At 42.1% G+C, this 24,446-nt stretch overlaps 1 protein-coding gene across 4 annotated transcripts in view; it reads left to right on the forward strand.

The window, feature by feature from the left end:
• NCOA7 (nuclear receptor coactivator 7) overlaps nt 1–24,446 on the forward strand; it is a 131,445-nt gene that overhangs the window by 66,008 nt on the left and 40,991 nt on the right. For 2 of the 4 annotated variants that reach the window (XM_006139438.4, XM_006139436.4), the window contains exons 4-6: nt 18,474–18,553; nt 20,552–20,659; nt 24,099–24,212. In XM_006139438.4, coding sequence (XP_006139500.2) covers nt 18,474–18,553; nt 20,552–20,659; nt 24,099–24,212 — 302 coding nt within the window. Of the gene's footprint in view, nt 1–16,385; nt 17,093–18,473; nt 18,554–20,551; nt 20,660–24,098; nt 24,213–24,446 lie in introns of those variants that run through there. The other 2 variants (XM_075924110.1, XM_075924109.1) reach the window with 2 other exon arrangements.

Below are 24,446 nucleotides of genomic sequence, written 5' to 3' on the forward strand. Positions count from 1 at the left end.
GTACATTAGCCACAGCCTTCTGTGATGTGTGATTTTAAAAAAATACCGCTATCCTGTAAACTCCTTTGTGTGTTTGTTGTTTTCACTCACTTGAGCAAAATTGCTTATGTTTAAGCATTGGCAGAACTGGACCTACAGACATCAACAATTTAAGTTTTAAAAATAACGTACTTCAGTTTATCTTGAGCGTTGCCTCACATCAACAATCTATTTGCAATAGCATCTTGAGTATAATAACTCTGAAGTGTTTGGATTGAAGAATGTATCTGTAAAGTTACTTCTGTTTACTTGTTCTGGCAAGCTTTTTGCAAGTATTTATAACAAACAATTGAAAGACACCAAAGTAAATACTCTGGTTATTAAGTGTCATTTTCAATTAATGATCTTTTAAAGAAATGTTTCTATAACAGGATTTTATCTAAATCTTAAGTAGAAACAATCTGGGAGAAGTTCAAAGTTTTGTGAAATGGCTGGAATTGGTTTTAGTGTTCTGGTGTCTTTGTGAAACATTTAAGAACTGTTGGAACTTCCTGGAAAAAAATTGACAAACACAAAAATGAAGTTGCTAAGAATGTAAACATCATGATACATCTCTCCTTTCTCTGTGTACTCCTTCAAGGCTATAGTCACATTCCCTGCCATCATTTTCTGTGAAGAGTTTTTTCATGTTTATTCTTTCCAGCAAAAAACGTACCCTTTGAGCCTTTATAAAAAGGTTTTTGGCATCTGAATCTGAGTAAATTGAAAATGCAGAGTCTGAATTAATACAGGTTGGACCTTTGTGGTCTGGAACCCTCAGGACCTATTAGGGAATTTTTTGGACCAGGGAAGGACCCTGCCACCAGCCCCTCAGCTTACTGCCCCTCACTGCCACCGGCTCCTTTGGTTCTGGCTAGGCAGGCTGCCTGCTGGCTGGTGCCTTCCCCAGCCCCACTCTAGCCCAGTGGCACACAGCACCAGCCTCTCTCCTGGACAGCACATTTCCCTGACAAGGCTGCTGAGTTGCGGAAGCCTCAGCTCTACTGCTGGGCTGCCCTGCTGCTGCCCCTGCCCTGCTGCCAGATGGCACACAGCCCCAATCAAGCTGCTACAGCACCAGCCCCGCTGCTGGGCTGCCATGGCCCCTGGCCCACTACCACCAGCCTTGCCAGGCTGTGCTGGGTTCCCAGCTACTGGCCTTCCTGTCCCAGGACTCTCTCATTGTGGAATATCCGTGTCCTGTCTCTCAAGGAGATGGATTAGCTACGCTGACAGAGGAAGGTCTCCCATTGGCATAATAGCATCTTCACTGAAGTGCTACAGCGCCACTGCAGCATTTTAAGAGTAGACATGCCCTTACACTAGTTAACATTTTCAAAGTAACATCCACAATCATAAGGGCTAGAAACATCGTTATTAGGATTGGTTTGTTTTTTAAAATGATCATCACACACAGGTCTGTGTGAAGGGGTGAACTGAGAAATTCTAAAGTGACCGAATACCCAAGGCCCTACCAATAAAGGGACTGCCTGTCAATTATATGTACACATATCATGCAAACAATTCACATGCTTATTTGAAGTATCACTGGACATCCTTAATAAGCAGGGTGATGGAGAGTGTCAGTCAATGCACATACTTCATTAAGTCACTTTTTTCCAACTGTAATTGACTGTGTTCTCTAGAAAAACTCTGCTGTGCTTTGACTAAACCCAGAAAGCTCACTTTCTTTTGTTGTTCTTCTTGTCCATATACATTTCTGTGTTTTGTTGTTTGTTTGCTGTTGCTGCTAGATTGAGGAATACATGTATAATTTCACTGTATACTTTAGACCTTTTAACATTTAACGGTGTCTGAGTGGTACTTCTGAGATTGTCTCAGTAATAGTTAAATTTTTCCAATACACCTTTCTTCTATGGGGGGGAAAAAGTATTAGCTGTATTAATGACATAGTAGTTTGCCTCATCTGTGTGCTAATGTGATTGTGGATGCATAATATATAACAGCTTAATGGAAGTTTTATCACAAGTGCTTTGAGTCTAGAAAGTTCTGTTAGATTGACAAAGCTGAACTTTGTGCTCTTACTAATCTCCCTTTCATGTTTTAGAGGGTCATAAAGCCACATTTATTTATTGTTATGCAGTAGAAAGGAGAGGAGCAACACATCTCGCTATAAATCTCTACTTAGACTCCATGTCTCTTCCTGGCAAGCATGTAAATCTGTATGCCTGTGTTAATTTGTAAATGCTGATGGCAACTTTCTCATTCTTTCTTTCAATGTCAGTCCCCTTAATAGATTTGTGTATTATATGGTATTTTTTTGTCAGAGCACTTTCACTGACTCAATAAATCCTATTTCTTACATTGGGATGAATATCATGCAGCTTCTTAAGGATGTGGAGATACAGACTAACTAAGCACAGTTACTTTCCTGTTCTATTTGGAGGAGGGGATTGTTCTTATAAGGAATTGATTTTTAATTTTCTATTTCTGGAGGTGGTTTCAAATATGACATGGGAATAGAGGGAGGAAGATGATGTTGTTACTGTTAGAGGCCAGTAGATGACGCATCAGAACCAAAAAAGGAATAGCTGTGCCACATTTTGATTCTGTACGAAAGAATCAGAAAGTGGAAATGAAAAAGTCCTTTAGTTTATCCAACACCTCGCTCTGTGTAGGGTTGTTCTCCACTGTGCATTGCCTAATGTTTTGACTGGTTTATTATTAAATGTTCTGGTCCAGGGACTGGCCACCACATCCTTGGGGAGAAAATTGAATAGTAATAGGTTTCATTACACTGCCAGGCAGGCCTTCCTGATTTATTGATCTTCCCCTTGCTGTTTCTCATGCAAGTTAGCAACCTTGTCCAGATCTGTAGTTCTGAACTAGACTTAAAAAATCTCACCCTATAAAAGTTTGCTTTGCATCTTACAGCTCCCATTCTTTCCTTCTCAGCCTTCAAGAACTTGTCTGTCTCTGCTGTGTGTTAATAAGGACAATATCTCTTCACTCCTGATTTTGTCCCTTCTCTCCTTGACTTTTGGGATCTTGCCTGTCCTCTACACTGCATGCTATATCCTCTTTCCTCTTCTGCTGTAATTCCTGGTAGTGGCCTCCTCTCGCCGTTCCTACTATTGATCCACCTTTTAACAGTTGCCCACACTGAGTGCCGCAGTCAGTCACTGTTGAAGTCTACTAACTACTTTGCTCTTCAGTGACTCCACAGCATGATTTACTTTTGCTGACCGACAGTCTTCTTCGGTGGTGGGTTTTAGCAAGGCTTCTTTTGCAACACACAGCAGCCCCTTCAGGATCATTCCCTGGTCCTTGTGACTCAGCTTAGTTACCCTTCCAGTGTTTTCAGTATAGTGAAAGTCTTCACAGCACTGCATAGCAAGGACAGGCTGAGCCCATGTTTGAATCGTTCTAGATCTCTGCTCTCCATCCCCCTGTGATGGATTCCTGTACATCTTTGTCACAAATGTCAGTCCCTTCCTTCCCCATCTTCCAGGAGCCCTTCAAAGGGTATTGCTCCTCTGCCCTTGGAAATTATGTGGGAACTTTGTATCAAGGGATATCTGGCTATAATTCCTAGTCTCACTTTCCTATCAGACCACAGCTTCTGCTATACTCAAATGAAGCCCTGTTCTCCAGAGCCTCTCCCCTCATGTCCTTTATTGAAGTGGCTCTCAGCCTTTCCAGACTACCACACCTCTTTCAGGAGTCCTCTCTCATTTTTACCATGTAATTCTAAAATCAATTGGAATGTAAATATTGTACTAACATTTCAGTGTATATAGAGCAATATAAATAAGACACTTTCTGGATGAAATTTTAGTTTGTAATGGCTTTGCTAGGTGATTTTTATGCAGTCTGTTGTAAAACTAGGTCACTATCTAGATGAGTTGATGGGCTCCCTGGAAGACTGCTGGGTGAGAACAACTACTTTATTGCAAGAGAAAGGTGGCAAAATGGCAAATCTACTATATATATTTTAGAGAGTCTGTCTTATCTGTCTGTGTCTGTCTGTCCAAGAATTTCTCCTAAACAGTAAGGTATGTCTACAGAGCAAAGTTATTTTGGGATACAAGAGGTATCCTGAAATAGCTACCCTGCACCTTTTGAACATGTCCGCTATTTCGAAATACAGTGGACACACTATTTCTGCATCCCTGTAAGCCTCATTGTATGAGGGATGGCTCAAAATAGTGCTGTATCTTGAAATTTGGTGCTGTGTAGATCGCTCAAATGACAAAATAAGCTATTTCAAAATTGTCTTGAAATAAGTTACGCAATTTGTGTATCTTATTTTGAGATTTGGGTGCTTCATAGCTGCACACTAAGAGTTAGGAGCACCACATTTGGTATACAGCTTCCTCTTATCGTAACTTAAAACAAGGTAAAGAGTTTGGATGATGCCAGAAAAATGGGATGTTCCTAGAATGGGATTTCTTCTCATAAAACCATACAGAAGAGAGACAGAATCACCACATAGGTGACAGAGGCTGTCTGGAGGTGAGTCTCTCCCCTGGGACTACCCTAGCCCCAAACACACACACCCGGAATCCTTTAAAGGAGATGGCTAAGGTCTAAAAGCTTCTCCTCCCAGCCCGATTTGTATAGGAACATTGCTGGCTGTTCCTGTGTGTCAGGGAGAGAGGGGAAAGTGCAGTTTTCTGCATGCCTTACTCTGGATCTGCCCCAGCTGGTGGGCATGAACCCCTTCCCCCAGCTGTGCCTGCTGCAGCTGCAGCAACCATGGACAGGTGCTTCTTATCTTGCCCTAAGGTGTTGTGGTGAAAGATGGCAGGGGTAATCTTCTCTTCCTGGGGAAGCCAGCATAGTGAACTACTCATCCCCAGCCCACCCTAGAACAATGATTTAACTTTTTTTGAATTGAGTATCTGAGCAATGCCAAGTAAATCTTCTAGTTGCCGCATCAATGTTTTGAATTTGCCAGTTGTATTAAACTCAGATAACGTAAGGTTCATTTAGTATAGTTTTACAGATTTTTCCATTCCATTATGTATTATTCTGCTCCTGTTGTAGCACAGTCTGTAAGATTACTTGCAGCTGGCTACATGGCTTACACTTGACTTAAGAGTAGATCTTGCTTAATATTACGACAACTTAAAATGCAGCACAACTCTTTACATCATTAATTCTGGAAAGACAGATTTCATTATCTACTTATCACCTTTTACAAAAACTACTCTGAAGAACTGTTGTTTAGCTTGCAAAGATGAGCATCAATAGTCAGAAATGACAGAATTCAAGTAATTTTGTTGAGCCAAAATTCTGCCCTTTGTATGTATGTTTTGAGATACAGGGGAGTAGCTAAAAGTGGAATTTGGAGTGAAACCAACTTATGATGGATGGGCAATGACTTGTCCCCAGGGCAAGCTGAGGCGGGTTGGAGATTGAACTTTCCTATTCTTGTATGGGGGCAGAGGTGCTGGAATGTGTCTCCCCCTAACATATGTTCTAGGGGCATAGCCAAAGGGCAATGGGAATTGAGGATGGGGAAGGAAAGTGTCTTGAGCTACACTGCTGTGCCTGGAGGAGGCGGAGAAATTCTTGCCCTTCGGAGAACCTCTGCCCTGTTCCTGGGGCAAGTACAGGGGGGTTGGAGAACAAAGCTCCAGCTAGGCTGTGTTGCTAAGCACATGTACACTGTCCTTTTTTCCCCTCCTGCCTCCAACCTGTGGGAAGAACTAACCCATGAACTGGTCATAGGATCTATCCATGTCCTTGAAGTCAGACAGACTCTCTCCTACCCTTCCTCTGTGACTTTACCACCAGCTGCACTCCAGAGCCTCCTCAAGTCCAGGTTAGGGATGTTAGTGAGTAGTCAACTACTAATAAGCATAAGTTTATCAGGTGACTGAGTGGAGTACTCAACTACTTGCTTCCCCATTGGGGAACTGGCCCACCCCACCCATGCCCACCCCAGTGGACAGGGGCTGCTGCTGCCAAGCAGTGCCTATTTGCTGCAGTCCAGGCTGGCCTCATGCAGGGGCTGCTCTGGCAGCAGTCGCTGCCTGCGACCAGTCCTGGCTGCTGCGAACAGGGGTGCTGGACTTGGCGCCAAGCGGAACCAAGCATTCCCGGCTCATGCTGGTCTGGAATGCTGTGCTTCTGGATTTTAAATGTAATAAGATCCTAATGGCTCTTACTACATTTAAAATGTAAATCAACAGCACAGGTGGCTCCTGGATGTTAACCGCAATTTAACATCCTTCGTTCAAGCAGGTGTGTCTGATGCTGGGATGGAAGCCTTAGGGTACATCTATTACTGTGTGCTTCTGCTCCTCAGTTGGTGTAGACAGAAATAGCTTCTGAAGCTGGTGGTATGTGTAGAGCCCTGTATCTGCATCTGTAAACACAAAAATGAGCCATGGGTCTCTGCAATGACATCTGTGGATGAAGATACCTGCAGATATAATGTGGATATTTGTGGATTCACGGTTCTAATAACATGCCACTTCTGGTTATTACACTAAAAATAACAGTGCAGCTACAGTTAGCACTGGTACCAGCTTGAGCCAGGTGTCTACAGAACAGTCCTTCCAGACTTCATGGCTACATAATTGGGCAGCTAGGCCATGCACTGCCAGTGCTACCCTCTAGGCAGACTATTTTTAGAACACTAGTCTAGAAGAACTAAAAGGTGCCTTATACTAACTGCCTGCTGTTCATTAGTTTCATCCATCTTTTTTTTGTCAAGCTGCAGCCTTCTTTGTCTAACTTCCACCCACACCTCTCTTCTGAACTACTGCCAGGGAGGGGGAGAGAATGTTCAGGAGTGAATTAGCTAGTGAAGTGGAGGCTGGAAGCTAATGCTAGAAAGCAGCTTTTTGTGGGGAGAGTCCCACAAAGAGAAAATTAAATGTAAAGCTAAAACTAAGAAAGGAGTGTTTTGTACAGCATGGCCAACTCAGCCTAATTGTACAAATATGGGATTTTAAGTATTTGATTATATACTTTTTATACTGTTATATGTAGACCATAAAATACATGCAGAAGCCACACAGTAAGTTGTCCAGCCATAGGAACCTTTAACTTTGGAACTACTTGTCTGTTGCACCTAAAATATCTTTAGCTGACCCTTTCAACCTGTCCCTCAGAAGTGCTAGCGGAAGTAGGAAAAATCCATGCAGCTGCACTGCTTTATATAAGTTGTGGTTTTCACTTGAAGTTTGCAGCCGACATGGGAACTAGATCATAGAACTATCCAGGTTTGTGGTAATTGCAGTTTTCTTATATTGACCAGAAGTGAATTTGGCAAGTGCATGAGAACAGTAATAGCTAGAGCACAAGAAAGCTATGCCACACATCTCCCCAAGGACTTTATGCAAAGTAATTTGAAGCAGAGAGGCTGTGCACACCTACATAATTGCACTACAATACTTTTCCATATTAGTAAGATGCACATAAGTGGTTCTTATCCCCTGTATCACTACATCTTTACCCACTCTGTGATCTAATGGATAGGGAAATTAATGAAATTGTGCTTTCCCATTGCAGCTTGTGGCTTTTAAGCTGCATTAAATCCTTCAACCTCAAACCAAGCCTGTTGCTTGGTGCCTGTTTTCTTTCCTGTTCTGTGAATAATTTGCATGTAGGGGACTGTTGGTTTTGTTCAGCCGTTACGTGTTTTCCTCTGCTAATACTAAGATACTTTTTCCATTAGTCTCTTTGAACTCAGAATTTTTTAGGTTAACTGATACAATTGTTTTAAATATCTCTAGTTTAGAATTGCCTGTTTGTTTCTCCTTTCGTACACCAAAGTTTTTCCTGTACATGTTGTTCTATTACTATTATTTTCTGATAATCTTTTAGTTCATATTTTTTCCCCTTTGCTTTCCCACCTCGAGGCAGCTGTAGTTCGGGATTACCACCAGTTACCATACTGAAAGACACACAGTATGAAGCTGACTTCCAATGAAGGATATAAAGTCTCTCTGATGTGAGCAGATGCCAGTGAGCTACTAGATTGCCAAGTTAGCAAAGTGAGATCTTTGAATCTTAAACAATATTAGACACCATTCAGAGTCACCAATAGGCATGTTGAAATGCCACTGGCAATCCTGGAGGACCCAATCTACCCTTTATTCCATACACTGGCCACCTTGACAGCACCAAAGAACAATTTAATTATTGGCTAAGAAGGTTCAGAATGACAGTTGAATGTGTTTTTAGTTGTGCTGGAGTTGTTTACTCACAATATGGAAACTCGGTGAGAAATAATATCCCAATGGTTATCACTGCCTGCTGTGTCTGGAATAATGTGTGTAAAGCAAAGGGGAGAAAGTTTCCACTGGAGTGGAAGGCATAGGTAGAGCAGATGTCTGCTGAACTTGAACAAGGGCTATTAGAAGAACTCAAAGGTTCAGGAAGGCTTTGAAAACCCAGTTTAACAGTGAGTCAGAGGAGTGTGTATTGGAATGTGCTACAACATGGACTTTTATAGCTTGGTAGGAATTGTATGGCGATAACTGTAAATGAAGGAATGTAACATTGTTAATGCACCTATTAACATTATTTGTGAATGATCCTATAAGAAGTTTGACATGGTGCAGTAAGAGGTAATTATTTTCAGAACTGCTGAGCACTCAACAGCCTATGTTGTATAATAATAAAGATGAATTATTATTTCAAATAGAAATTTATATTGTAACGAAATCAGTGGAAAGACCTGTGACTTTTAAAACAAATAATTAAAACATCATACATTAAGAGAACAGAACTTAGAAGGGGGAGATAACATTTTGTCCATTTTAGTGATCACGGCTTTCACAAGTCTGTGTATGTGATGCTATGATTGTCTTTAATGTTCCCTGGGGTGGAGTGGTAGGGGGTAGTGCAGTGACACTTGATGCCATGTGGAATGTTGAGAGGGGGTATAGAGAGATCCCAATATTGAATTCTCAGTGGGCTACACAGGGATGCAAGCATGGGATCATTGAAACTGCAGGTCCACCAGAGTCTGAAGCATCTTCATTTGCTACCTGAAAATCCCCAATTATGTCCTGGTGTATCTCTCTCTCTCTCCTTTACCTGCTGGGATTCCTGGGCCCGTTTCCTCATCACTTTCCTTTTTCAGGCTGATCGCAGCATTCATGCTCATGGTCACCTCATGCAGCTCTAGCTTGCAGAATCTTGCTGAACATGTCGTCCCACGTGACCATCATTTTTCTCCTTATCTGGCCTAAGTATTCTGTGGTGGTGAAGGCTGCAACAGCAGGATCAGAAGATCTGCAGTGTGGCACAGGATCACTTCTTGTCCTCCCTGGCCTTTTGATATGCCTGCTGCAGCTCCCTGTCTTAAACTGAGCATTGCTGCTAGTCCCTGACTTAGCTATTCTTCTGCATTCTTTGTGCAATCTGCTTGCGGATGTTCATGTGTCTGGCTGGATTGGAGTTGTGCCTGCACAGCCTCTTTTCCTCACTGACCCAGAAGATCCAGTATTTACGGTTTCTCCAGACACATTTCTGCCTCGTGTATGTAGGTGGCATGGTGAGCTGGGCAATCACACTCAACAGTAGAGAGCTGGTAGGGGTGCTCACCAACTCAGGCCATCAAAAAAAGAAAGTTTAAAAATGTGTGGGGCTTTAAAAGAGGAAACGGGGACTTATGGTCTCCATGGCCCCTGGGTAGTGGAATTCAAAAGGATGACCAGACTGGATTAGCGTGAGATACTGTGGGATAGGTGCTGGACAACAGGGTCAACACAACTAACATAGTGATTACACTCATACTGCATCGACTTAAAAACACTGGCCATGGCTCTGTCATGTTTCTGTAGCAGAATAAGGGGGGTGCTCATGGCAGTGGGAGACCAATTTTAGTGTAGATGCCTGCACAACTCAGTCAACATAAGCTATATTGCGTTGCCGTAACCATGTAGTAAAGATCAGGCTTCTATTATCTCCCTCAGAGTGCCAAAAGATTAATTACTTCAATAGTTATAAAGTGCTCTGGTATGAAAGAATACTTGGGAATTAAACTATTAAAACACAGGTTGAACCTTTCTAATCAGACACTCTCTGGTCCAGCAACATTCATGATCCAACATGATTTTATTTACCTGAATGACTGTTGTGGATGTGGCCGAGTTTCCCACTGTCCCATGTTTGTTTACACCTGCCAGTCCTGGCTCTCAATGTTCTGTGCTGTTGTTTAGCTATTAATTACCCCTAAATGTCTTCTTAGAGCCTAGCAAGCAGTGGAATTGTCGGTAATGCTTCTAAGTGTAAGCTTTTTTTTATGCTTTCTCTACTTATATATCCTTGTGCCAATACAGTACAATTTTGTAACAGCACTAACACGTTACGAAGAGTGCTGATCAGACTTGTCCAGATGTAGGCTTATATAGGGTGTATCATTACAGTAATACATTATTAAGCAACATTGCAAGAATTGTTCTTTTATTCACCTCAGCAAAATAGAAACACCCACTTGCTACAATATTGACCTCCTGTGGTTTGACTCCTGTCAGGTCCCCAGAGTGCTGGACTAGAGAGGGTCAACCTGTAGTTGTAGATATTCTGTTAAATTTCTGCCTCAAAACCCATAACATTCTCAAATGACTACCCTTTAATTCACCTCTTAGGGCTTGTCTACATTTAAAACGCTGCGATGCTTCAATGCTACCTATGTTGACAGGAAGGAGTTTCCTGTTGATGGAGTTATTCCTTCTCTCCAAGAGGCAATAGCTAAGTCAGCAGGAGAAGTCTGCCATTGACCTACCGTTGTTGACGTCGGGGGCTAAGTCAGTTCAACTGTCACTCAGGAGCAACAGAGTGATAGCAACCTAATTTCCTATTGAAGCAACAAATGATCTGGTAGCAACAAACGATCTGGTAGCACTTTATAGACTAACAAAACACATAGATGGTATCATGAGCTTTCGTGGGCACAGCCCAATTCTTCAGATGACCGGAGTTTTGAAACTTCTATTTTCCTATTGTAGACCAGGCTTTAATATCCCAAGGTAGCTGCCAACAAGGCTGTCCCTAAGGAGGTGTGGGACTAGGGACAACTCTTGATCCACCCTAGGCCCTGCCCCATGCCACCCTTGCTCTGCTCTGCCCTGCCTCGTCCTACACCTGTTATATACTGAATGCCCCATAGCTGGTTGAGAGGGGCATTTAGCTAAACTTGCCAAAAGGATTTCAAGGTTTCTAACTTCCCCTTTCCTAATTAACTTTAATAATGGTCCCTTCAGGCCTTGAATTTTATGAAAGCATACACGCAAATGCTGTTAAAATGGTTTTGATTTCCACCTTGGAGACCATACTCTATTTTTTTACATTTTTAATTTTGCAGTGTTATTACAGCCCCCTGGGGACTGTTGAATAATTGTGAAATCAGTAAGTTTTGATGCGGTTACACAATTATTAAATAACTCAATATCTAACATCCCTAAATTCATGCACAGAGAAGAAAACATTCATTCCTTTAGAGAAGTGAGGGTGAAGGGGGGAAATGATATACATAAAGTTTTGTGCAGGATTCAATTTGTGACAGCAGTGCAGTTCAACATATGGTAAGTGTGGCTGCAAATACAGTAGTGGGTCTCAAACTTTTTGGCCCGTGGACTCCCTGACTCATTCTGTAACCTTTCCATGGACCACCAATTGCTAATGGAAACTCACCATTAATTATATAATTATTCCCAATCTTGCTAGTTCTGCAGCTAGAGAGTATAGTTTAATTTAAATTAAACAGATTAAGCATTTTAACTCTCATGTTAGTTTATCAAACTTCATTTAAAATAAAGTAAATAACTTATGTCCAATGCAAAAGGTTTCAATGTTTTCTTTATTGCAGGGGTGGGGAACCTTTTTTGGGATGGGGGCTACTGATCCACAGAAAAATTAATTGGGGACTACACAGGTAAGAAGTCCAAAAAAAACCCAAACCCCTCCATAAAAACCCCAACTCTCACTAATGTGGCCCCCGAGAGACCTCCCTCTTTGGTGTGCCAGTCCCATGGGGTAGGGGAAGGAAGAGGGAGGACTGAGGTTCAGGGCTTCCCATAGGCCAGATTTGCTTTTCTGGGGTTCCAGTTTTAGTGGATTTTGTAGATCCCCTGGCTCTGACGTGGGGGGGGGGGGGGAAGAGAGGTTCAGTGAGACAGGGCTGCCAGTGAGTGGGATAGGGTTGGTGGTGCAGAATCTGGCCGGGAGGTGGGGTGCAAGAAGCGTGAGGGTGCGAGGTCTAGGTGGGAGGTAAGTTGCAGAAGCAGGCTGGAGGTAGGGTGTCTGGCCTGGGAGGGGGAGTAAGAGAGGGTGCACAGTGTGGCCAGGAGGGAGGAGGCCACTGATACAGCTGCTGTTCCTGATCTTCACACAGGAAAGGGGGCACCCAATGTACTGAAACCCCCACCACTAAAACTCCCATTCACCTGTCCCCCCTCACACGTCATATAGAGATCCCCACAGCTACCTCCCTCACTTATTCAGAAACTCCCACAGATAAACCCCGTCACTCATCAAGATCCCAGTTCCCTCCTGTCTGTCTCCCAGCCATGTGCAGGGCCAGAGTGGGCAGGGTCTGTGCAAACACTGGCAGGGCCCAGGTCTCTGCACTCTTAAGCCAACTTGGCAGAAAGCCCCACATTCCTGGAGCTCCTGCCCTTGCGTTGGATGAGGCGGGGTTAAGTGAGTTGTCCCATCTGGGCGCAAGAGGCATTAGAGTCTGCCGGGGTGTCTGGGAAGGGTGGCAATTCCAGCATCTCCCAGCAAAACTGGGACAAGCCCCTGGCCAAGCAGCAGCAGGGAGGTTCTGTGCTAGGAAGCGCTGCTACCCTGAAATCCCCATGCGTCCCACTCTCACTTTTCCAGCAGAAGGGGACAGAGAAGCGGTGAGAAATCTCCAGCCTGCCCCCACTGCCTGGCAGCCACACTTCTCTGCACTCCTCTCTTCTCCTCAACTCAGGGCTTTCTTCACCACCTCCAACCGCCACCCTTCAAGTAGAAAGCCAGAGCTGGTGTGGCAGCGAGGGCTCCATGCTGTGCGTGTGTGTGGGGAGGAGGAAGCTGAGCTCGAGTTTCAGACCACATAGGAGGCGGCCACAGACCACTAGTGGTCCGCAGACTGCACTTTGAGAACCAGTGAAGTACAGTAAAGTGACACTGAGGTCCCAATGAGATTTAGGTTAGCTGCATTTTTTTATCTGAAAACCTGAGGTTTTTTTAAAGGTTGTTTTTTCAAAACTTGCACGCAAGATACAGTAATATCTCATGCACCCAAGCAGAAGTGGGATAATTAAATGGCAAATACTGTGGGTGGGGGATTATTGTAAGGATTTTATCTAGAATCAGTTATTTGCAGGGTTAAAAAAATAGCCCAAAAGAAAGAAAATAAGACTCAGAAGATTTCACATTTGTTTTTGAAATACATTTAGATGCACAAAGATAGGGTCCTTTTTTGTGGCTTTCAGAAACAGTGTTGAAAATGATAAATGAAAATGCGGCAGGGCACCCATGCATTAACCTCTCTTCTTCTACATAAGGACAACCACAATCAGGAAGAATCCCCCCTTTTTCATCGTACTTGATAGTGTACCTGCAGCCCTTTTGAGGCCTGGTGGAAAACTTTGAAAGTTTGTTTAGAAACCATTTTGCCTAGATAGCTTCACTCTGCTTTCTATTCTTCACTTCCTCTCCCCGTCCCCAATTTTATTAAAGATAGCAGCATGAAAATTGAATCTTTATTTCTTATGAGTCCATCTGTTACTATTATTTAATTCCATATCTGGAGTTTGAACACTATCAAAACTGATTATAAAATCATAATTGAAAGATTGTAATTTTAGGTAGGGAATAAGTAGCAGGAGCAAATGAACTTTTTAGAGATAAGGATCCTGATTTTCTTCTAGCAATTTGTATATTATCTAAATATGGAAATGTTTAACATACAGTGACCAGACAACCAGCAAAGACTAATAAATATGCCAGTTACAAAAGATGTCTATTACTCTTGGTCATATTTACACAAACTATTTTCTGTGTTTATTAGATTTGTCTATTAGTTAATAGGGTTGACCATGACCAGTGTTCCCTCTTTTTTTCCATCTATGGACAGAATCAATTTTGTTATGTGCACTAAGACATATGGGGATATGCCCCAACCATAGAAACACATGTTGCCAGCTGTGGACACTCTGCTAATCAGCTGGATGGCATTTGACTCTCTCTTGGGTTGGCACTCAAGCATTATGCCTGGAGGGCGAATGGCTTGGTGTATCTCTCTTCCCCACTACACAGTACATTCCATCATAGCTCTCTTTTTAATAGTATTCCTTTCCTTTGGATCCTACAAAAATCATTCTGTAGATTCTACAAAGTGTCCCAAGAAAAATTAATAGTGCCTGGGGCTCTCATATAGTTACTCCATATAGGGAATGTAAAGAGGTGGCTGTCACTCAAATCAGGGCTTGGAGCAGGTTTGATATTTTATATTCAAATCAAATTATTTAATGTCTACGCTAATTACTCCACTTTGCAGCTCCTCCCTTTTGAGGGTCTCTGGGTATAGTAGTGTGAAGAACTACCTTTAATGCTGATAACATGGCCCAATAATATTTGTTTTGTGTCATCCTTGGCTCATGTCATTTTCTGCAAAATTGCTGCCAAAACCAGCAGTTTTTATTAAAAAAAAAAAAAAAAAAAAAAAAGCATTCTGTTGCAAGCCACATGCCCTGATAATATCAAGACCAAAAAAGACAAACTACTTTTGAAGAAGTTAACATGGTACTGTACCACACAGGCAACAAATACCTCAAACTTTAGTGGTAGATAGGGAATTATTACCCTTATATTTTGCAGAGAGTTTAAGTAATATATATACCCCAAATATGAGAGAGTCAACAGCTGTGTCAATCTTTAGTCCTGCCATGAGTGCAGAGAGGCCTACAATTCTATCATTACCTTATGGAAAGTGCCCTCAAATTATGTAAAAATTTACTACAAACACCCTTACCAGAAACATGCTGCCCATTCACCAATAATATAAGAATAAATTTAAACAATTTATAACATATGTCCCATCATTTCTTGCAAACCAGGCTATTGGGAAATCTTTATATTTTAATTATGGGCCATAAAAAAGGGAACTTATCTCTATGGAAGTTTCCATCTTATAGAGGAAAGGTGACTGTACAGATGATGAATAGTGATAGAAATGTAGCCGTGTTAGTCTGGGGTAGCTGAAGCAAAATGCAGGACAATGTAGCACTTTAAAGACTAACAAGATGGTTTATTAGATGATGAGCTTTCGTGGGTCTGGCCCACGAAAGCTCATCATCTAATAAACCATCTTGTTAGTCTTTAAAGTGCTACATTGTCCTGCATTGTACAGATGATCAAATTAAAAACCTACTTAAAATAAAAATGTAATTTTATATGAGGTCTGTATTTTCATGTATACTATTTCTCTAGCTCTTAAAGACAAACATGTGCCAGCAAACATGCTAGATGGAAGGAAAATAGTTATTGGTGAAAATTGGGTAATGAATTTTGGCATTTTTTCCTTTGCCTCGTTTAGAGTTTATATTTACCCTAAACTGACTTTGTCAAACTTTTGCAAACTTTCTTTATTGTCTACATTATTTATGCTTTTATAATTAAAAACAGAATCTGATTCACTTTTCTGTATTGCATCAGACTTGCGGTTTGGGACCCTGCTAAGCAAATACATTAACTGTTACATAACGCAAAAACTACCGTGCATTTTTGGTAGTGGGGGAGGGGAGGCAAGGAATACATTTTGTTGGAACCTCTATTGCTCTGTTTTTAAAGTTTCCATGCAGCATGCAGGTTTTTAAGTCTGGTGTCTGTTCCTTTTCATTTCTGTTTAACTAGCTGGCTCATTTTTGTAGTTTTCCCTTTGACCTTAAATGCCATTGTTTCTTTTCCCCCATGTTACATTTCACAGTCTCCCTAAAACAGAAGCCTGCTTTGTAGTGCTTGGTTTCCTGTTTTCCAAATCACAAAGCAGGAGAGAAAAAAATACCTTGTTAGGCAGCCTTTAAAAGTCACACAGTCCTGAAATGTAGCTTAGAAAATGTGACAGCGCCTTCAATTTTCAGGCCTCTCAGTGGGGTTAGATCACAAAGCAAGGGTCTGGAATCTAGTTTAGTGGGTTAGTAAACCAGCTGCTGTGTTCCCCACAAATCCGTTTTAACAACAATGTCGGAATCCCCCTGCTTTGCCCTGCAGGATCCCCATTCAGGAGCCACCTAGACAGGTAGTCTTACTCCGCGTCCCACGCCTGACCCTGCTCCTCCCTGAGCTTTATTGCAGGGCTTAGGGCTGTACGTGCAGCATGTGCAGGACGGGCCCTTGTACCGTTGTTCCGGGGCCTGCAATCCCGGGGCTGGGGGCGGTGCGAGCAGGGCAGCAGTCGCTCTGGTCTGGTAGGAACTGGTTTGTGCAGAACAAGCCCCCTGCCCAGCGCGCACTTGGGATGGGAGCGCTAGGCAGCTTCTTGTCACCGCTTTAGTGCGGCGAGTTCGTGCTGCGGAGAGAGGCCCAGTCTGCAGCGGCGCGCGAGGCTGTGCTGGATGCCTGCCTCCCTCCCGCCTGGAGCCAAGTGGGCTGCTTGGGGGGAAGGGGAAGGCGGAGGCGGGGAGAGACGTGTCCTTTCTGGAAGATTTCGGGAAGCGACGGAACAGCCGTGCTGCTCCCTGCGCGTTTCGGGAGCCACCGCTCGTGTGGCAGGTTTATGAGCCGTGCTCCCTAGTCACCGGGCGCATTGCGTGCGGCCAGGTCACTTCCCTCACTCCCCGCCCGGAGATGTTTGCAGCGGAGTGTTGTTGTGTCCACCATCCAGGCGAATGTTGCAACATTTGCCCGCCTCCCGCTGACCAAAGAGCTGCATGGAAATTTCTCCACGAATGGAGCAGTGTGGAAAGCGATGAGACCTTGTCTTCGGGGTACAATTCGGCAAATGGAGACAGCTGCGAGTCCTTACCTGAGGTGGTGGCCTGGGAGCCCAGCAGCTTAAAACCCCAGAACAACCTGCTCGAGGTTATGCACAGTTTTTCTGTTCACAAGCATTTCTCCTGGTGTATTGACTACAGACAGCCTTACCTGTTGCTAGGTATGCAGTCCTCGGTTCCTCGCTCCTTCCGCTGGTCACTTTACTTGGTAGAAGGCAGGGTGGGGAGGGTTAGGGGCTGAGCCAATTTGAAATCTTTCTTGAGTGTGGGTGTATTGTAGAAGTTTTTCTCTAATAGCCAATAATTGCACCTTTGCCCCTATACTTGTTTTGGTTGATTTCCATTAAGCATGCAAAGAGAATATTTTGAAAACTAATACTCATGTTCTAGCCTGCTGGTGTGTTTTTTCACATCCCAGACTCTCACTTGCATCAGATCCTTAAGGTCACTATTCATATTGTGTTTTACTATGTTTTGGTTTTAGCATTTGCTCATAAGTATAGACTAGCAAAGATAACATGGTACTGCCAATACCTTTACAATCGATACAATTATCTAATCATTTAACTCTATTTACTTATTAAAATCTGGTGTATGTCTTAAGCAACTGAAGGGTTTGCATGCTTATATCTAATTCTGAGCAGTAACTTTATTTTTCCAGTGACATAATTGAACCATGTATGTAAGACAAAATCATTTGTTTTGAAAATCAGATGTCAGCCGATCAAAGGAATCAACTGAAGTAGAATTTCATTGATTTCAGTAGGGCTCGGTGCAAATTTATCATCCAGTGCCTTATGAGAACTAGGAGCCAGGAATTCAATTATATTTAAGCAATCCTTTAAGTCCATGAAAGCTATGGACATGTAACAGACTGACATACCTGTTAACTCCCTAATTTGGGCATGTTATCTAAACTCTCTGCTAAAAAATAATGATAATACTGTTTACCTGCCTACCTAACATTGAAGTTGAGAATTCTAATGAATTAGACTCTTATCCTGCAAAGTTTTACACACGAGTTAATGAAACTGAGGTGTGTAAAGTGCCTACAAGGCACTAGATTGTACAATATTTAGTATTATTGCTTAGGAATCCATTTTAATCTGATTATTCATAACCCTGCTAATGCAGAATTATTGAATATAACCATGTGCTAACTCTTTCTATCTGGATATCACCCCAGAACAAAAATGTGCTACACCTCAGAAGTAAATTGTTCTTCATTAAGAAAAGAATCTAGGAAGGCTTTTTTACAGGGATGCAGTAGAATATAAATTAACCTTAAAAGGTTTTAAAATGCTAATCAGAATCTAGTATAATTGATTTAGTTTTGGTGGCCATATAGTAAAATTTCAGGGCTTGGCAGCTATCTTTATTTTTATTTATTTATTTATTTATTTTTGTGGTGCCACTCTTGTAGGTGATCAAACCACGATTATATCCACATGTACTGTAAACATCTTTACTCAAAAAGTGTTAACAGGTGAATGATTTGAGACTTGGTTAATTTAAGTAACTTTGTTTTTGTTTCTTCCTCAGATGACAATCACAACAAAACCAATGAAAAGAAAGAAAAGAAAATGGTCACTCAGAAACCCCTTGGAACTATAGAATATACTGTAAGTATTGGATGCACAGTTAGGTCATTATTAATATTGTTTAAAGAGAAGTTGTCAAAATTGATAATCTGAAGAAACCAAATTCATCTAGACACACTTTAATTCTTTTCTAAAATATCCTCCAAATAACCTGTGTGTAGGAAGGAAAATTGGTCTCAGCCCCACAATCATCCTGCAACTTGGGCATCCTCTGTCTTTTCCCCACTCTGCCTTGTGTGTTTCTGTATCCATGGTTTGACCATGTAATGGCTCCCCTCTCCCTCTGAGAAATATTTCTGTCCCATTGAGTGTTGCTTAGGCCCTCTAGAAGGAATGTGTTTGTATCCTGGTCATGAGATGCCAATGTTTCCTTTTTGGAATGCCAGTGATACACACAGTCTCTGTGTACCTGAAGTGGTTTGCTGTGTACTGGGAGAAAGTTTACTGAAAGATGCCAAGGATATATCTGTGGTGTCCTCTTTTCAGCAAAGGAAGGGACTCTAAACCTGACTCTTATGTGCTAGGGATGTTAAAAAATGGTGGTTATTGTTAACCACGTAGTCGCTAAAATTTTTAGCAATTACATGGTTACATGCTGGCTCCCCTAAGAGTGGAGCCGGCAGCCACTGGGGAGCCATTCCTGGGGAGCCAGCTGGTACCCTGCACTGCTGCCTCTGATACAGAGTCAGCAAAGCAAAGCAGAGCAGGGCAGCAGCCAGTTAAGTCAGCTTCTCACATGCACTGATTCCCACTTGCAGCACTGCTCCTGGGGTGCTGGCTGCTGCCCTACATTGAGCACGGGGCAGCAGCCAGCTCCCTGGGAGCTGCGTGTAATAGGGATGTTAGATACAGTTTATTTTAATAATTGCGTAGCAACAATAATTTTTAGTGGTTACATGTTACTAAAATGCTCCTGGGGATGGGGTCAGCAGCCTGTGTGCTGCCAGCTCCCTGCCCCTCTCTCAGGGAGCCCCCTGCAGCAGAGCAGCCTCTGTCAGCTGTGAACGCAGGCCCACCGCCGCAGACAGGCTGTTGCCGCTCCGCGCTGCTGCCTCTGATATAGAGGGAGCAACATGGGCGCAGCAAGTGGTAGCTGGTTTTTAAATCAGCTCCCCGCACAGACCAATTCCCACCTGTCGCCCCACGCTGCCTGCCTTTATATCAGAGGCAGCAGCATGGGATGGCAGGTGGCTCCCTTGCATACTCTTCATTTAAAATACAGGCCGGTGGGCTGGGACTGAGCCAGTCTGCCAGTCCAAGTTTCAAATGCAGAGCAGCCTGCTGGTCTGAGTTTCAAATGCAGAGCCCGTGGCAGGGGTGGTTGTGCTGTTGATCAGGATTGTTAACCAAAAAGTAATTGCATATCAGTTAAACTGTTAGCTGGCTAGCCACTAACATCCCTTGCGTGGAATGGGTTACCCAAATGGTTATCTGTTACTTGTTTGAACAGTTGTACTCTTACATCCCTATCTGGTGCTAGCATGCTGTTCTGCTAACAGGACTGCTGAGAACAGGCTGAAATATTACCTGCTATAATGGGTGAAAGAGTAATGAACATTAAATATATATATATATATATATATATATATATATATATATATATATATATATAGTGTGTGTGTGTGTGTGTGTGTGTGTGTGTGTGTGTGTGTGTGTGTGTGTGTGCGCGCGCGCGCGCACAATTTGCCTTCCTTCTCCTGTCTCCTAACCAGTTCCAAGTGGAAGGATTTGAAGTTAAAATGATATGCTCTTTTAAATTTTATGAAGCAGTGAGAGAGAGATCTTAACTGCTCTATTTTCTCTGTTTTATAGAATGGAAAAAGTGCTATTAACTGTGTAGATGTTGTCTTATAATGAACTGTGTCATCTGCCAAAAAGTAAACCAATAGAAAATATGTGTTAGAATCAGATCAAGAGTCCATACCCTAAAACTGGTCTAGTAGATAAAGTTTATTTAAACTGTTATGCTGAGCTTGTACTTGATTGTCACATCTTAAAAGTCAAGTTTTCTTTCTTCAGGCTGGAAGTCAGGACACCCTAAACAGCATAGCACTGAAATTTAACATCACTCCAAACAAACTTGTGGAACTAAATAAGCTGTTCACACACACAATTGTTCCAGGACAGGTAATTTTAAAAAAGTTTTAAATGCTCATAAATTCTGATTGCTGTGTATTTAATGGGCTTTTTTTGTCAGCTCAGTTAGTTTTTATTAGATATATGCAACAGCGATAGGCAACAATATAAAACCTCAAAACGGAAGTAGCTCAGATGGTTGCAAGAATTGGTCCAGGGACTGATTCTTGCCAAGTCTTCTTTTATTTATTTCAGGCTTATTGTGTTACCTAAACTTTGTTCTGATGCTGAAGGAGAAAATGTCTATCTTGTAGGACCAGTAGACTTATTGGAAAGCCATAAATACTGTATAATGCACTCATGGGAACTAGATACATTAGTTGGGATGGCCCGTTGGCTTATTTTGAAGGTGATTCTTTCAGTCTCCTTAAGAGGGTAAGTAAACAGATACAGCCTTATAGGATAGCCTTTTGCCTCTGAGTGCTTCTCCCAGCTTGCAGGTGTCATGGCTCTGGGGCAGCATGCTATGTGGTCTTCCTCATCAACCCCATGGGTTACAGCTCCCCAGGACTGCTGGCTCCTCAGGATGCACACTTGGGAGTTTAAGCAGCTCCAGAAGCCAGCTCGTTGAGGAGTAAGAAACCCTGGGCTACCTGTCCCAGAGGCAATCTGCATAGCAGGTCTGCCCAAGAGACCTAGATTCGGGGAGCCCCCAGCAACTGCTATGTGAAATTGACATCCTGATCAGCTTCACTGCTTCTAGCCAGTCAGCTGCTGCTATCCCGGGAGTTAGATTTGAAAACACTATGTGTTGATTTTTCAGAAACTGAGGTTTGTTCAGAATTTCAGGTGTGCAAGAAATCTTGAGCATTTAGTTTTATACTGAGTCGGAACAAACCAGTTTTTGAAATTTCTTGCTAACCAGAAACCCTGAGTTTTGCCCAGCTGTAATGGTGTTGACAATATACAAAGTACACTTCACGAGTAGATCTCAAAGCAACTTCTAATTTATAAGCTAGAAACTTATAAACATATAGAGTGAAAAAGTATCACCTGTCCTCATTTGACAGACGGGGAGACTGAAGCACAAAAGTGATATGACTTGCCTAAAGTGCCCCAATGGGCAGAGTGAATTCATGTACAGGGACACCTTCAGATTTTATCAAAATGAAAATAATACTGTGGGTTCAGAAAGTTTTAATTTTTCTTTTTGATAATTGAAGGTATATTTCTCTCTCTACTTGTTTAGACGTTGACACTGACAAATGGTTGTGCAGTTTTATTTTTAGGGTCAGATCATATACTACTAAATGCTTGACTGTTTGTAAGAGTAACATTTCTGTTAACTTTTTTTTAAAATAATCTAATGTTTCCAAGGACCTCACAGTGTTCTGTTACAGTTTCTCTAGAACTAAGAAAAGTTTTTTCCTCTGACATAAATATGGCTTAGAAAATTCTTATTGCAAAACATAATTTTCTGTTACTTCTAGCTATTAAATTTACAGTTGTTGATTCCTCCAGTGGTTTCTCCTTTTGGTCCAATTTTTGCATTTATAGGCATCTGCTGCATTAACCTACATAAACTATCTTGTGGTAATTTCTGTGTTAGTTTACATAGGAAAGAGAGATCATTATTCTTTTAAAACTGGTGTGTGCTGCTGCTTTTCTCAGAAAACAATATATAGACCCTGATCCTGCAGCAAGACTCATATGGAACCCCACTGACAACAAACGTGGATTTTAGAAGAAACAAAATACAGGACTATGTAGCACTTTAAAGACTAACAAGATGGTTTATTAGATGATGAGCTTTCATGGGCCAGACCCACTTCCTCAGATCAAATAGTGGAAGAAAATAGTCACAGCCATATATACCAAAGGATACAATTTAAAAAAATGAACACATATGAAAAGGACAAATCACATTTCAGAACAGAAGGGGGATGCGGGGGGGAGGGGAGGGGGAGGAAAGGAAGGTAAATGCCTGTGAGTTAATGATATTAGAGGTGGGGAAGGGTAGATGTCTGTGAGTTAATAGTATTAGAGGTGATAATTAGGGAAGCTATCTTTGTAATGGGTAAGATAGCTGTAGTCTTTGTTCAGCCCCCTGCGGAGAGTGTCGAATTTGAGCATGAATGCCAGTTCAGAGGATTCCCTTTCAAGTGCAGATTTGAATGTCTTCTGAAATAGGATGCAGGTGAGTAGGTCATTGAGACAGTGTCCTTTCTGGTTGAAATGGCAAGCAACTGTTTTTTCTTTGTGATCCTGTCTAATGTCTTTTGTGGGCATTGATTCTTTGGCGAAGTGTCTGAGACGTTTGTCCAATGTACATAGCAAACGGACACTTTCGGCACATGATAGCATAGATTATATTTCTGGAGGCGCAGGAATATGTATTCTTGATCTTGTAACTCACTTGGTTAGGCCCAATAATGGTGTCAGCAGAGTGAATATGTGGACAAAGCTGGCAACGGGGTTTGTTGCAAGGGAAAGTACCAGGGCTGGTATTAGTGTGGTATGTCCTGTGGTTGTTGGTAAGAATCATCTTGAGGTTAGGTGGTTGTCTATAGGAGACTATGGGTCTGTCTCCCAGAGCTTCTTGGAGTTTAGTGTCCTGTTCCAGTATAGGCTGTAATTTATTGATAATGTGTTGGACAGGTTTAAGTTGGGAGCTGTAGGTGATGACAAGTGGTGTTCTATTGTTGGTTTTCTTGGGTCTGTCTTGTAGTAGATGGTTTCTAGGTATTCGTTTGGCTCTTTCAATTTGCTTTTTTATTTCTCTGGGTGGGTAGTTGAGGTTTATAAATGCTTGGTAGAGATCCTGAAGTTTCTGGTCTCTGTCAGTGGGATTAGAGCAGAAGCGGTTGTATCGAAGGGCTTGGCTATAGATGATGGATCGTATGGTGTGTGCTGGATGGAAGCTGGAAGCATGTAGGTAACTGTATGAGTCAGTGGGTTTTCTGTAGAGGGTGGTGTCTAATTTTCCATTGATGATTTGTACTGTGGTGTCCAGGAAATGGATCTCTCGTGTAGAATGGTCCAGGCTGAGGTTAATGGTGGGGTATAAGTTGTTGAAATCTCTGTGGAATGTCTCCAGTGTTTTTAGAGATATTCCAAAATGTGTCTTGCAATATGATGTATATTGTCAATACTAGGGATTTGAATGGTTAACTGACAACATCACCCTTACCGAGTGATGCTTACCAGTTATGGTTAATGGACAGGCTGGAGCAGCTCTCCTCCATCCCCCGACTATTCCCATTTTTCCCATTTAAGCAGTTAACCAGTTAAGCATAACGTTTAACCAGTTAACTGATTAAATGGTATTTTATATTCCTAAACAATACCAGACTATCTTTGTTGGGACTCCTGCATGGATCTTATTGCAGAATCAGGACCACTATGTTTCTGTTGCACGTGTTTCTCTTTTTCTTTTTTATGTAATTATTTTAAAATAACTTATTTTGCGTTTATTGTAATATTTTTACAGGTTCTCTACGTCCCAGATACAGACCACTATTCCAATGCTGCTAAGTTAGCTTCTTCCAGTCCTGGTGCTCCTGTTTCTCCTTCATCATCAGATGCTGAATATGATAAACTTCCTGTAAGTAGATCTTATATTTATAGAACACTCTTTCTTTGAAGTTCAGGTTGTAGCCTATGAAATAGTTACTTTTGATGAGATTGCATTTGGGACATTGTAGAAAACGACAATAAAACTGACTGGGTTTGAGCCAGTTGTTCCTGGTCATTTAGATGTTTCCATGTTGATATTTACAAAATTATACCATTTCCCTCCCAGATCTGTGGCTAACTATGAGAGAGTTGAGACAAGAAT

The sequence above is a fragment of the Pelodiscus sinensis genome, chromosome 3 (assembly GCF_049634645.1).
Source record: "Pelodiscus sinensis isolate JC-2024 chromosome 3, ASM4963464v1, whole genome shotgun sequence".
NCBI lineage: Eukaryota > Metazoa > Chordata > Testudines > Trionychidae > Pelodiscus > Pelodiscus sinensis.